Source organism: Heliconius melpomene, chromosome 6 (assembly GCF_056956725.1).
Source record: "Heliconius melpomene rosina isolate 202511_hmr_F chromosome 6, ASM5695672v1, whole genome shotgun sequence".
Lineage (NCBI taxonomy): Eukaryota > Metazoa > Arthropoda > Insecta > Lepidoptera > Nymphalidae > Heliconius > Heliconius melpomene.
In genome coordinates this window covers 13,234,233-13,249,343 of record NC_140394.1, presented here as the reverse complement: position 1 = coordinate 13,249,343, position 15,111 = coordinate 13,234,233, and the positions used below count along the sequence as shown (strand labels likewise).

The 15,111-nt window shown below is 31.4% G+C and overlaps 2 protein-coding genes across 6 annotated transcripts in view; one reads left to right on the top strand and one right to left on the bottom strand.

Annotated features, from left to right (window-relative positions):
• Positions 1-344: 344 nt before the first annotated feature.
• Positions 345-9,653, top strand: LOC146538648 (uncharacterized). Of its 3 annotated transcripts, none has more exons than XM_085187195.1 (11): positions 345-560; positions 1,382-1,534; positions 1,887-2,036; positions 2,481-2,618; positions 3,475-3,525; positions 4,008-4,105; positions 4,612-4,734; positions 4,958-5,067; positions 5,881-5,964; positions 6,442-6,563; positions 6,976-9,653. In XM_085187195.1, the coding sequence occupies exons 1-11, from the start codon at positions 435-437 to the stop codon at positions 8,281-8,283; spliced, it is 2,463 nt and encodes an 820-aa protein (XP_085043321.1). In that variant the 5' UTR covers positions 345-434; the 3' UTR covers positions 8,284-9,653. The 3 variants fall into 3 exon arrangements, with proteins under 3 accessions (XP_085043321.1, XP_085043320.1, XP_085043322.1); XM_085187194.1 differs by having other exon boundaries at positions 346-611; XM_085187196.1 differs by lacking the exon at positions 345-560 and adding an exon at positions 717-922.
• The window catches only part of LSm-4 (COMM domain containing 5 Like Sm protein 4), a 50,714-nt gene continuing 39,704 nt past the window's right edge, over positions 4,102-15,111 (bottom strand). Inside the window, exons 1-4 of one of the 3 annotated variants that reach the window (XM_085187211.1) lie at positions 12,284-13,035; positions 11,841-12,009; positions 11,013-11,144; positions 4,102-5,941 (exon numbers count right to left, since the gene is read on the bottom strand). In XM_085187211.1, the coding sequence (XP_085043337.1) occupies positions 5,908-5,941; positions 11,013-11,144; positions 11,841-12,009; positions 12,284-12,389 (441 nt within the window). In that variant the 5' untranslated portion in view covers positions 12,390-13,035 and the 3' untranslated portion in view covers positions 4,102-5,907. Of the gene's footprint in view, positions 5,942-9,643; positions 10,871-11,012; positions 11,145-11,840; positions 12,010-12,283; positions 13,036-15,111 lie in introns of those variants that run through there. The other 2 variants (XM_085187210.1, XM_085187209.1) reach the window with 2 other exon arrangements.

The window sequence follows — 15,111 nt, the reverse complement described above, 5'->3', positions numbered from 1 at the left end:
AATTTACGATTTGATTTTATGTACCACACACATACACAACATATATTTCCTAACGTCATAATTTATCATAATTTATTTATGTTTAAAAATATAACATTATATTATATTACGTAGAATATTAGAATACTTATGCCAAGTTTACAAATGATTGGAAAGTACAATAAAATGGCTTATATGATGATGCTTATTTTAAAGAAAAAAAATTACAATTATTTAGACATTATCATAAAAATATATAAAAACTATGAAATTGAATATATTTTAAAATCGATAATTTTAATCGAACAGTTCGATTATCTATCTTAACAATTACAACAACTCACGTCAGTAACTATTTACATTTTATTTGACTAATGGCAACACTGTACATTAATGGCGTCGAAGCGGTAACTTGCTTATATTAATATTTTGTGTTTGGTCAAAGAAATGGTAAAATGGATGGTTTTATAAATACTAAAATAGAAGCGCAAACGATATACGAAATATATCGAGCATGTCGTCTCTGCGGCGCTGGTGCTGGCTACAAAATGCCTATAATACAAAACGTCGTCGACTTGGATGTAAGAGAAGTAGAACTCAAACAGAAAATACGAGATTGTGTTCAAATTGAAGTAAATCATTGTTTTTAGTTATTATACTAATTAAATATATGCTATATAAATGCTATATATTAAATATCTAGCGCACTTTTTTTTTGGAAAATTTTGACAGGCCATTTGTTTTGACGCTATGCGATTGTGACATTGTATTTAATTCTGTGCTATTATAATATTAAGTTTTAAGTGGATCATATAAATTATGAGAATATATCCTGATTTTAATAGTACAGTTATAAATACCTATAAGCAACAAAATACTAAAGATGATGATGATAATCTGATGCTAAAGCATCAAGCTTGTTGAGCTATGTAAACATTAAAAAGTTAGGTTATATTTAGAGTAAAATAAATTATATAAAAATTATAGTACAATCTCAAACAAATAGTCTTAAATAAAAAAGAATATTGTTACAAAGACTTAAAATGTGTATGGATAATCATTATACTGTACATTTAATGACGTCAATGAAATTAATTTTTATATAGTCATTCCCCAAAATGAAGTTGAACTCCCAACCACATGTATAATCAGAAAGTCCTATTGCTACAAAATGTTAATTTTCTAAGCTTAATCTATACAGTATAGCATAGTAAAGCTTAAGAGTTTGTTTGAAATGCTCTAATCACATGAATTGAAAAACATATTTTTGTGTTGTATAGTACATTGTATAGTACAACAAATAAAGCTATTTATTTGATAAATATATAGCATATATATTCATTTCAATGTTATTCCCAGAGGAGTGAAGCCACAGTTAAAAAGTGATTTTTATTATAATCAGGTCCATCAAGATGATAAAATGCCTCCGCTGATTTGTGAACTGTGTGTGGATAAAGTGAATGATTTCTACGAATTTCTCGAGATGTGCAGACAGACAAACAAAAGAACTAGGTTAAGACTGGGCTTACCTCCACAAACAATGCCTAGGGGTGCGGTAAGTTATATAGGCTATAGGTGTCAATAATAATGTGAATTAACTATTTTTTACAAATTATTGTAATTCAAATCTATATTTTTTAAATTTTCACAGAATTTATATAAATATGTTATTATAGTTATATTTCGGCCAGCATGTCAAAGTAGGCAGAAGAAATCTAGTTTTAAGACACTTAGTTCTCACCAAGACACTTTTGTACCTCACTTTCTGATGAATTCAAGAAGAATTGCATGTTGAGTGAGGTGCTTTGTCTTGTTACCAGAGGAATATCATAATCAACCTACAGCTTGTACCCTGTGCCATGACAGGCATTATACTTTTAGATATATAATTTTTTTTCATATTTCAGCCAGATGCAGGTGATTGCATATTGGGTATAACTGAGCCAGTCTTTATAAATGATGGTGATAACGAGCCATTGATAAAAACAAGACAATCTAAAAACTTTAAAGGCAATTTGAAAAATATCAAAAATAAAAATCAAGATAGTAAAGTTAAGGTATGATTTTTATTATATTTAGTTTATAGTATACATAGAAATATTGTTATTATTGAAATTCTATATATTTGTTTTTTGTTATTGTTTGTATGTCTGTTATATTATATGGTTTATGTTTTTTTCTTGTTAGAAACAATGAAAATTAATACTTTTCTACTCAAACCTGCAACCTTCAAGTTTATTCCGCACATATTTGGGAAGGCAAAGGAAACCTAGTATTAAGACACTATTCTCCATGCACAACCTGATTTTGAGACACATTAAATGTTGAGTAACAGTGCTATATGCTGTGCTTTGTCGTGTGACCAACAGGAATGTAATAAAGTCATTCCTTTAAATGATAGTCAAACCTGCAAGCGATGATAGCCTCTAGATTATTATTGTTAAATTACACCATGACTAGCTTGAACATATATAACTGTGATATATCAATTTCCTTGACAGATTCAATTACCAAACAGAAAAGAAACAAAAAAAATTAAAATTGAACCACGGTCATTGCGGAGTAAACAGCCGAGCCCACCTCGCTTAAGAGGAAATAAACGGATGCACGAAGATGACGTTGCTTTGGGTAGTTTACAGGTATTTTTTATATTTTTTTTATGTTTGAAGGATTATGTTTTGCGTTCTTTGTGATGATGAACATCCATGTTCACAAAGATTCACATTTATAACATAACTAGCGGACGTATTTAAGGGTGAATTCTAATAACCCATGAAACATGTGTTCAATGAAATATTTTTAAGAGTCTAAATTTCAAATTTTATAAAAATTGGTGGTGATTTAAAGATTTTTCCATACAAACTTTCAACCCCTTATTTGCACCTTTAGGGGGTGAATTCTAGAAAATCATGAAACATGTTCAATTAAATATTTTTGAGAGTCTAAATATCAAATTTGATAAAAATCGGTGGTGATTTAAGAATTTTCCCATACAAACTTTCAACCCCTTGTTTGCACCCTTAGGGGGTGAATTCTAGAAAACCATGAAACATGTGTTTAACTAAATACGTTTAAGAGTCTGAATTTCAAATTTTATAAAAATTGGTGACGATTTAAAAGAAACCTATACAAACTTTCAACCCCTTATTTGCACCCTTAGGGAGAGAATTCTAGAAAATGATGAAGCACGTGTTTAATTAAATACTTTTAAAAATCTAAATTTCAAATTTTATAAAAATCGGTGCCGATTAAATTTTTTTTCCATACAAACTTTGAACCCCTATTTCACCCCTTAAAATTTTTCAAAATTCCTTCTTAGTGGATGTCCAGATTACAAAAGTAAACATCTGTCCAAATTTCACGTTTTTACCATCAGCGGTTACTTCTGTGCGTGCGTCTTACCTCAGTCAGTGAGGACAGTCCTTTTATGTATATAGATAACATAGATAACATTTGCAAGAAGGATATTGATTACATATGTTTTCTAAATTTCAGAAGTCAAAACGGTCAGTGCCAATACCCAAATCGATATTAAAAAAAACTGAGGTATTATTTTTTTTACATATTAAGTCACATTAAATATTGATTCTAAGTTTGATTCTCACTCTAGGGAATGAAATATTTAATATTTTCATTTTCTGACGTTGGTAATGAGGCAAAGTTGAATCACCAGTCAACACACAATGCCTCAAGAACTTGATGGAAAGTCAGGAACGGAGTGTCTCAACACTAGGTTTCCTCGGCTTGGCTAGCTATGTCTGGGGTACATGAAGCTAAGCGCTACTTTGTTTTTAATAATGTATACGAAAAATGTTTAGTTATTTCATTTCTGTTTAGTTATTGTATGTGTGTGTATTCACATCGTGTAAATAATAAAAAAAAAACACGATTATTTTGAAATCACAGACAGACATTTCAGGCTTATTTATATGTATAGATAATTGTAAAGAAGATTAAAATGAACATTTGTCACAGTGTCCACATTCAATATTCACAAAAATACATTTTTTTTTTTTGTATATTTTCAGAACGAAGATAACTCTTATCTAACACCAAGATTGAGAGGTTCTACGGAAAAAGTTAGAGAAACGTCATTAAAAAAGGAAAATTCAAACAAAAGAGTCCAGTAAGTATAGTTTATTTGGTACATAAATCAAAGCGCGACGTTGAGTTCCGCCACTGTTGCAATGATGTGGTATGTGTGTAATATTAATTAAAATTATTAAAAAAAGTTCAGTTGAAGCAAAAAAGTTCAGAAACCATATTTTATTTGCTATCATGCCATTGTGATAAGCAGCTTTGGGTTACACTAATCTCTCAGTGTCGAATTTGACACTAGTTTTTTTCTTTTGCTAATAGTGATTGTATAAAATGTCAAAGGCCAGTTGCGGCACAGGGTCTGTAAATACGACAGGTTGTGGGTTCGATTTTCACTCGAGGAAATGAAATATTTGACATGCTTTGGTATGGATTTTTTATATTACAAATTAAAGTATATAAATTTAATAGTCTTTATTTTCTACAGAAATATAATATAAGTTGTAAATTTTATTGTATTGTTCAATATTACCGAAAAGTTGCTTGAAAATGTCATTATGCCTATTTCTAATATATATTTGTATATTATTACAGGATAATAGTAAGATCAACGCCGAGTAAACCAATGCCGAAACAAAATGAATTCTACTGTAAAATATGCAAAATACAATATAACAACTTTAGATCTTATTCTAATCATATAAAAATACATGAAAAGTAAGTTTTTTTTTCACACAATATACTGCGTACAGTTAGTATAGGTAGGCAGAGGGAACCTAGAGTTAACACACTTTGTTCCCAATGCACAGCTGAATTGAACCTATATGAGAATACAGCAGAAGAAAAAAAAATAAAAAAAGAAATTATTTAATAGTTTATATATTTAAACTTTAAAGTGTTTACTATTAGCTCTTTTTTTTATAATTTTTTGTTTTTTTAGGCCTCCACCAGAAAAAAAACAAATTAAAAAAATTAAACATGTTGAATGTGAAAATTGTGAAAAAACATTTCCCAATAAGAATGTTCTGAATACTCATTTATGCTCCAGCGGTAAGAATGTTTTATCTTTCACCTACAGTTGCGGAACTAAACGCCGCATTTTGTATCGTTTCAGTGGGTTTATATCAGTGGGGTCTTGCAACTATGGCTTGTGTTTCTTTGACAGAATGAAAAGATATTGTATTAACACTAAATTCTTCATTCCAGCTATATGCGAGATACAGCGTGAAGCTATTTTTTATTTTATAAAATACACAGAAGACACTTTTAATAGCTTCATGCTGTATCCTGATATGTGCAGGGTAGGCAGGGGAACCTAGCGTTAAGGCTCTCGTTCTCCTCGTTCAGAATCCTTGGGGCATTGCGTGTTGAGTGGTGAAACTCAATGCCGGGCTTTGCCTCGTTCATAGAGCGAGGAAATGAAAATATTAAATATTTCACTACTCCAAGTGGGATTACGCACCCTTGTGCGTCCCTTCGTCACGGTGGTTTAGAAAATCCTTGAAAGAAATAAAACAGTGTTTCATACTAGATAATATTTACTTATTTATTTATATATATATATATATATTTGCTATATGCGCGATACAGTGTGAACAAAATACACATTGAGATTAAATAGGTTAAAAAGATATGATATCAATATAATGTATAAAATTCTTCCATTACTGAGTGATTGACAGGCAATACACAGACGTAACTCCGCAATTTGTTATATAAGAGGACCTTCTTGAGTGTAGGGTAGTAAAAAAAATTCCTATGGAGACGGGAAAATAACAAAAAATATATATGATAATATAAAAAAATGTAAAAATTTCTATTTCATTGTTTTAAACATTACATACAAGCGTATATGTATTTTAGTCAACTGCAGTCCTTGTGGTCGCAAGTTCAGTTCCCGTAAAGCGCTGGCGGCACACAAGTCCTATTGTGTACAAAAGAAGAAAGGTAACTTTTTTTATGTACAATTTTAATTTTTTTTGTAAAAATGTCGAGGCCAGGGGCAGGGGATTTCGGCGGATAGTGGGAAACGGAGTAGGTTACCGGGATCCCTTTGCATACTTTGCTATGTGCGAGATACATCATGGAGCTAAAAGAAAAAAAGTTGAAACAACTGAACTCAGAAAGTCAATAATAAATGAAACGTTATATATTTACATAAATTAATAATTTATATTATTATGCTTATGCATATTTGAGGTTATTATCTGAGACTGAAAATTTTAAAACTTATGACGCGATGGTTATGGGTTCAATCCCCTCTGACAAAGTGCAATTACCATTGAGCATTGGGTTCCGCGAATTCTCAATGGAGTGTACTTAACACTATTCTCTGCTTACTCCGTTAAATGCGTGATACAGCGTGAAGGTAACAACAAAAACATATATGTTTTAAAAAACAATGAAATGTTTTATTTATTTCAGCGTCAGTCATAAATCCAAGATGGCTAAAAATAGTCAAGCCAATACAAATAAGAATATCTAAATGCGATCCTCTATTAAAGAAATCTATAAATGAACATTATGATGTTTCATGCGTACCTTTTGTGAGTATTTTATTATATCAATAATATTAAATAATAGTAAAACTGTAAAGAGGAGCGTTGTGTTGTTTTTTTTCTTTTATACTGTTGTATAAAAAAATATATAGTAATAATTAAATAATATTATTATTCAGGGGCACAAAGGTGCTATTGTAAACGCGACTATTGTGGGTTCGATTCTCACTCAGCGGGATAATTTTATTTTATTTTTAATTCCTGGTTTCTTTAATGAGGCAATGCGGGTTGTTTAGTTCCACCGCTCAACTCTGAACTTAGAACACAGAATTTGGCAAAACGAAAGTGTCTTAATGGTAAACGGAGTGTCTTAACACTAGGCTCCCTCTGCCTGCCTTGCTATGTGCGGGATACATCATGAAATTAAAAAAAAAGAAAATAATGTTTTTTTTGGTTACAGGACTATGGCTTAGACGAAAATTGTATATACCCATATATATCTCGTAAACTATGTATAAAAACGGAACCCGGATACATGGTCAATATAAATGACGATATAAAACAAGCGTTCGATACCGACAAATACATACACTGGGATTCCGAAGATACAGCTACTGATACAGATGAAGAAGATAGTATAAAAGTAGATTCGTTAACAACTATCGCCCTAAAAAGTATCTTTTCACCTAAATTGTTAGGCAAAGTACCGAAAAAACGTCGTAAAGTCAAAGCGGAGAAGGCTTTCGATTCGATTCTTAATGCCAGCGATGTGGATTGTGATATTCGATTAGGTATCGATAGTATAATCGATAGATTAAACGATACTATCGATACTAATAAGAATAAAGGTAGCGATAACGATTCGCTATTTGGTGATGATAAAACGCAGTCAGTTACTAATGATGATTTTGACACGTTATTTGGTGATAGTAATGATAAAAATAATGACAAAGCAGTAAATAATGATGATTTTGATTCGTTATTTAGCAAGGATAAAGTTGGTGATGGCATAAATAGTGTTAGTGATGTAATTAATGATTTGAATGTAAGCTTAGATAATGATCAATGTATGGAGGTAAATGAAGTTGGTGTAAGAAGAGATGAATCTGGTAATAATGATACAGTTGATAATACAAATAGTGATGTAAGCAAAGTAGATGATATAGAAAAAAGAGAAGAAATTAATGAATGTTCAAGAAATAATAATAAGATTGAAGAAACAATGAAAGAAAATGAAAGTATCGTACAAAATGATAATAATAGCGAAAAGTCTAATTTAGACTTAAATAAATTGAATGAGACTGATTCGAAAAAAATATCAGATTCGGAATATAATGATAAAAATCTTAGTTATAGTAAAATTGATGACTTAAATAATTATAATAATGAAGTTACCAATGATAACGAAGATACAAAAAAAATTGAAGAAAATGAAGAAGTTAAAATAATGGAAACTGAAAATATAAAAGATTCAACACAATCTGAAACTTTAAATACAGAAAATAAACAATACGACAATGACAAAAAATATAGCACAGACTGTAAATCAAGCAACGAAAACGCTAACACAGAAACGTCAAATAGCACAGATAATATAGAATTTAAGAGAACAGATAAAGAAAATACAACAGATAACAAGCCTGTAAATGGGGAAGATTTGGAAGATATTAGTATAGAGGACTTAGAAGATGTAAGTGATTCGGAGATGGATGATAATAGATTAATGGCGGAATTAGATGCCCAAATAGGTGAAGGGAGGAAAGTATGATAGAAATTCAGACATCATGGATGAGAGAGGGAAGGTGGTAAAATTAACTCAAATGTCTTTGAAATTTCAATATAACCAATATTTGAATTTCAAAAAATAGCGTTAATATTTAAGAAATATTAATAAAACCGTTTCAAACATTTTTATGAAAATATGTTCTTGTAGGCATTTTTTTAAAATAAATAAATTGAATGAATATTCTAACGGCGGAAATTCTAATGGAGATTTTTCTCATAATTCCCATTATGACGTAAGATATAGAAAATCGGATATTATAGACGAGAGAAGTTAGGCCGAGGGAACCTAATGTTAAGACACTCCGTACCCCGCTTTCTGACGAATGCTGGAGGTATTGCTGTTAAGTGGCAGAACTCAACGCCGCGCTTTGCCTCGACACCAGAGCGAAGAAATGGAAATATACAATAAATAAATATTTCATTTCCTCGGGGATCGAAACAAGTCGCGTTTACAATCACAATTTGTGCCCCTGCGCCACGACTGTTTTAAATAAACACAATATTATGTACTACATATGCACAAAACCATATGTTGAACCAAGTGAAGAAGTGTTCTTCATGCATTCGATTATCCGAATTTTCTATTATCCGAACGACAGCCGATCACTACCCTGAGTTACTGTAAATTTGAATTTCAAAGAAATTGAGTTAATTTTTGCGTAAACATTTAAAATTTGAAGGAAACCATCAATCAATATTTTATATTAATAATATATACTATAAATTTCAATATTTTTATTAAAATATGTTCTTTTTGGTTTCTTTTATTAAAATAAAAAATATATATATTTTGGATAAGATGGTATGTTTTCGTGCGGAAAGTAAATTAATAAATATTTTTTCATTTATTTATCAACTGAAATATAACAAAAAAAAAAGAGATTAAGTTCACCAAAATACAATAGAGAACATTATATGTATATGACAAATATTATATTTTGAAGGTAATTTCCTTTTTTGTTTTTTTATATACAGAATAAATAAGATTTTTTATGTTTTGTAAATAATTGTCAGTAAAATTTATATATTTAACTATTTAAAAAGTTTGAAAGATTTTCTCAGTTTTTTTGTTATCATGTTTTCTCTCACACTACTTTAATATATTTATAATGAGGGAAAAAAAATATATAATTTTTTCAATGTAGTTGTAAGTTGTTATATTTAGTTTAGTTATATATAGTTTACTTCTTTATTCATATATAAAATATAAATATAAAAATATAATGTGTTATTCCACATCAATTAAATATTTTTTTATTTTGAAAATGGTTGAATTTCAAAGATTGTGTTTGTATTTGATGGGGATTGATCCTTTAAAGTAATATAAACATTAAAAATGCAGATTTATAATTATACTGTATTTTATTAATTCCTTTCTTTAGTAGCTAAGACCCCGTTCTGTACTTTCCGTCATTTGTACAGAATAGGGAAATAAAACTGATTTGGCGGTATGATCGTTCCCTTTCCTATAAACGCAACAGATTATGGTTCCCACTCGAGAAAATGATATATTTAATATTTTCATTTTCTCGCTTTGGTAGCGAGATAAAGCGTTTCGCTATTCAACACACAATGCCTTCAGAATTGCCTCCATCCTTCTGCCTTCTGTTAAGTGAGGGATCATGAAGTGAAAAACAAATCACTCCCTTAAGTGAGAATTGAAACCATAAGATCTTATAATCAGTCGCGTTACGGGATATGAATAATATATTTTTTATACATAATAAATCACAGATTAAATAATTGGAAAAGTTTATTTTTAACAATAGATTAATGTAAACTTAAATTGCAGGGGCACAAAGTGTGACTGTAAAACTGATTGGTTGTGGGTTCAATCCCCACTCGAGGAGATGATATACTTATTTAAATTTATATTCCCATTTTGCTCTGGTGTCGAGGCAAAGCGCGGCGTTGTGTTATGCCACTTAACACGCAATGCCTCCAGAATGCGTCGAGCAGTGGCTAACGGAGTGTCTTAACATTAAGGGCCCTTTGTGGGTTATAGCGTGAAGCTGACTTTTTTTTTTTAAAACTTTTAAATGATATTCTAAAACAGTACTAAAATTCATAAACAAAATGTCTAATTTTCACAAGATTTTATATTTGAAATGCTATGTTAAAATGTGTGTAAGTATATGTTAAATCTTGCAAGCTCAACTTGACTATCTCGTGTCTTATTGAGCTGAAATTTGTATTACGACTTCAGTTCTGATGGCAATGAAATTACATAGTTATCATCAATATTTTTGGTAATCCAAAATGGCCACCGGATCAAACTCAACACTTATATTTAATCTCAAAAAATAATTTTACCAATCATTCCCCCAAATCGGAGTTGAACCTACAACCATTTTGAATCTTGTTTCATACATTTTCTTTTTTCTAATACAATCATACTTTTCAAGGCACTAGCAATAATGTAACGGAATTCAAGAAACTTGTTCAAAGACAATCTATAAGTATTAATCTGACCATCTGTTAAAGTAAATATTAATATAACTTGAGTTTTTTTATACATTATTTCTTTATTTCTTATAGGATTTGTATTGTCTCCTTCAATTGTTGATTGGCTGAAATAAATAAAATATTTATGTATTTTTGTAGGCAGAGAGAATGTGGCTTCAATGTTATTTTTGAAATACATTTCATTTCTCTTATACCAAAGAAAAAAACTTCAAATCAAAAGCATAAAGGAAAAAATATCATAATAACCTTAATGAAACATCAATTTTCCATTGCATGTTTGCTAAACCGGGCTTAAGTCGCAAATGCTTTGGAATATTCTCATATATTTTATCTGTACATAATAATGTTGATAGTTCCTCTGCACATTCTGATGAAAATCTAAAAAATAAATAAATTTTAATATCTACTATTCCCATTGAAACAATTTTATTCTCTCCTTTCTGCCAATTCTCAATATTTTATTTGATTATTTTACTGTAACTATTCTAAATCTCTAATACATTAAATATTATTTATACCATACCCATCAGAATACTCAATATTTTAATCAGTGGCGTAGCTAGGGTACTTGCTGCCCGGTGCGGCTTAGGAGATTTGATGCGCTTTAAAATGGTTTAAGGTCTAAAAAAAACAAAGTGATCGTCAACGTTGATGAGTTCTAAAAAAAAAAAAAACCGTGATCATCGACGTTCGTGAGTTCTAAAAAAAAACGTGATCGTAGACTTTGATGCCCCTTTCCTTTTGATGCCCGGTGCGGCTTAGGGAACTTGATGCCCTTTAAAATGGTCTAAAGTCTAAAAAAACAAAGTAATCGTCGACTTTGATGCCCCTTTTCGTTTTGATGCCCGGTGCGACCGCACCGCTCTCACCCACTAGCTACGCCACTGATTGTAATGAGGCAAAGTGCTATACCACTCAACATTAATACATCCAGAATTCGTCAGAAAGTGGGGAAATGGTATGTCTTAATGGGAATAGAGTATTGTTAAGCTACTAGGTTCAAAAGATTACTCTTCCTAATCTACAATGTGCAGGATACAGTGTAGAGCTAAAAAAATAGAAAAAGAATTATACCTTAAGCCTTCCAAAAATGTGCGTACATCAGTGAAATTCCAAAGTTCTTCGGTTGCTGATCTCAACCTCGCAACATGTCTCACTACAGATCTTACTGCTGCAAATTTGTTTACATTTTGTAAGCTTGATATTCTGCTATCCGGGTTACCTTCTAACTCTTTTAAGGCTACTGTAAATTAAAAATTACTAATAAATTCAAATTATATACAATAAAATTATCTACATATGTTTGCTACAAGAAACTAGTAGAAGTATCTCTCAAATAACATTTAAACAGGGATATTTATTATCGAGGGGCGGACCTAAAATGCCTAAGAATGTAATTCATATTAAAATTTTGCAACTAGGACTTTTTCTAAATAATCAAATATAGACAATAAATGAAAAACAATTGATGACAAAAAAATAAAAGGTCAATATAAACTTCAAATATAGTAACTTACATAAAACAAAAGGTTTTATTTCCTTTTTTTGTATTTCTGGAGTGACAAAAGACACTGGACCCCATTGTGATGGACTTTCCGTAAGTAATTCTAATTGTTGAGACATTATTTTAATAATAATGAAAAGTACAATGCATTATTAAAGCGAGTAAATATATAATAAAATAATAATAGTATACAGAAACTTTTTAAATATTACAGTAAAATCAAAAATGTAAATTGGTCTTCAAGTTCAAAGAAAATTACTTTTGACGAGTTTGCGTCAAAGTTCAAATGACAGCTGTCAGACTTGTTGTGAGTTGTGACTTGTAAAGTTTTCCATACAACGTGACATTGGCGTTGGCGACTGGCACGCTCGAAACGCCATATATCTTCATATTTATAATTCTTGAATTCAATTCAATTCGACTTGTAGTTATAACCACATAACACATTTACTCATTTACAAACACTTAGGTATAGCGCGCACTAGTGATTTTTGTCACCGTGACTGTTGCGTCACTGTCACCGTGTACATTACACTTAATGAAGGTGCGCGCATTTGGATACGTGACAATTGGGTGACTTTTTGTCCGCGGAGGCCGGCAACACGCCGGTGACGCAACTGTCACCGCGTCCATAGATTTGTATGCCCGTGCGCGCATTAGCAACTAAATGTCACCTCCCCCTTGCGGTTTCCATACTAGTCGTCTTCCGCATAAACATGAAACAGCAGCGTGTTGCATTGCAGCACCGAATTATTATTTCAAGAATGATGTCAAGTTCATCACCAAGGCAAAACGTGTGTTTTCATGAAGATGAAATAGACAATGACAATACAGATTGACGAAATTGAGTTGAGGCCATTGCTCTAAGACAAATGAAAAGTTGAAAGCCAATATTTTCTACGTTTGCTTTTTTTTCTATTTCTTAATATAAGTGGACAGACAACCATCTCTTCGAGATCCATTTTATCAAATGTAAAAAAATTCGTCACTGTCATCGCAAGTGCGCGCAGTGGCGAAAAGTATGATGACATGTCAGTGACAAAAAATTTATTGTCACCGTGACAAAAGTTACCAGTGCGCGCTAAGCCTTACATGTAATGTAACTAAAAAGGTGGCTTTGGCGGATCAATGAGAACTTTATAATTATATGTCATTTAAAAATAAGTTGAGACCGAACTGTCTATAAAAATATATTTAAAATATGTATTTTGTTTTTTATAATGGATTTATTCCGCCGGACACGAAAAAAATGCATTTGGAGATTGACCGGGCCCTAGACATTTTGTTTTGTGGAAAAATCTAAATATGAATGAAATCGATATTTATATGTAAATAATAATACTTTAATTTAATGTGTTTGACAATAAGTATTTGGTGAATGAATATTTAGAAATAATGAATGTAGATATAAGTAACGATTTTGGGTCGAATGATTGGAATGATACAAAAATAAACAATTTAGAAATAAATGCTATATTCTATTTTTTGTAACATCAACGTTTAGGTCGTCGTGTCACAGAATCTCAAAATGGATATTCTGATAGTTTCAATGTTCTCGAGTCAAGTCAAATCTCTTCTCCATCTCCAGCAAATAAAACTTTGAGATTCCCCTTAGTCTTAACACTAGTTTCCAACAAAAAAAACTTTTCCAGTGTAGGTGCTAAAAAATCTGGGAGGTCTTAATAAATAAAAGAATGCATAGGGGTCATACTCATATGAGTGTTATATTACAATAGCTATAACAAATAAAAGAAAATAGAACGATTTTTCATTCTAAATTTAACTATGCCTACCCCCTTATGATAAGTAGATAGTCTACACATCAAAATTGAAAAAAAAATGTAAAGAAAAAAATTCAAATTTCATCATTTGTCCCCTTCTGTGGAATGTTCAGATTCGTAAATATTAATAAATAAAAGTAAATATTAATTTAATAAATATACTTTTATTAAATTAGCGAATCAATTTTACATTTTAAAATATAAATTATTATAAAAAAAAGATACATTTAAAAATATAAAAAAACCACTCTTCCGAGGGCGGGACAAGGGTCCAAGCCATCGGTGGCTAGGGCTCCAGAGAGAGGAACCTCCGCACAATACGTGCCGTCTCAAGTAATACTGCCTTCTGTATCCGGTTCTTGATCCAACAGCTAAGCGATAGCCTCTTAAGGTGTTGGTCGAGGCTTTTCGCTATTAAACCGTTAACCGAAATCACTATCGGCACAATGATAGTCGCATTGACATCCCACATGGCGGTAATCTCATGGGCTAGGTCCAAATATTTAGATTGTTTTTCTTTTTCGGCCTTCACGAGATTTTCATCATGTGGGATAGTAACGTCAACAATCACTGCGCGGCGCGCCACTCGGTCTACTAGTACTATATCAGGTCTATTGGCAACAATATACCTGTCAGTAATAATAGACCGATCCCAGTAGAGCAAAGCACGGCTATTTTCAAGAACTGACATGGGATTGTACCTGTAGTAAGGCACCTCCAATTCTACAAGGCCATATTGAAGAGCAAGTTGCTGGTGTATTATCTTGGCTACTTGATTGTGTCTATGCAAATACTCACCATTAGCAAGATGAGAACAACCAGAGACAATATGTCTGAGGGACTCCCCAGGTCGATGACACGCCCGGCAGATGTCGATAGTGCCATCTTTCATAATATGTCTCTGGTAGTTCCGTGTCTTGATAACTTCGTCCATAATTGCACAGACAAAACCTTCAGTTTCTCCGAAAAGATCCCCGAACTGTAACCAAGATAATGATGAAGCAGTATCCACGTCCTGGCCCACTAGGGCTCTATGGAATCTACCATGCAGCTCCTTGCT

Excerpts from the sequence above, each read along its gene's own strand:
- LOC146538648 (XM_085187194.1), top strand. The coding sequence starts at position 435 with ATGGATGGTTTTATAAATACTAAAATAGAAGCGCAAACGATATACGAA. Across the intron at positions 3,526-4,007 it reads CGATATTAAAAAAAACTGAG|AACGAAGATAACTCTTATCT; the intron begins GTATTATTTTTT and ends GTATATTTTCAG. Across the intron at positions 5,068-5,880 it reads TACTCATTTATGCTCCAGCG|TCAACTGCAGTCCTTGTGGT; the intron begins GTAAGAATGTTT and ends TATGTATTTTAG.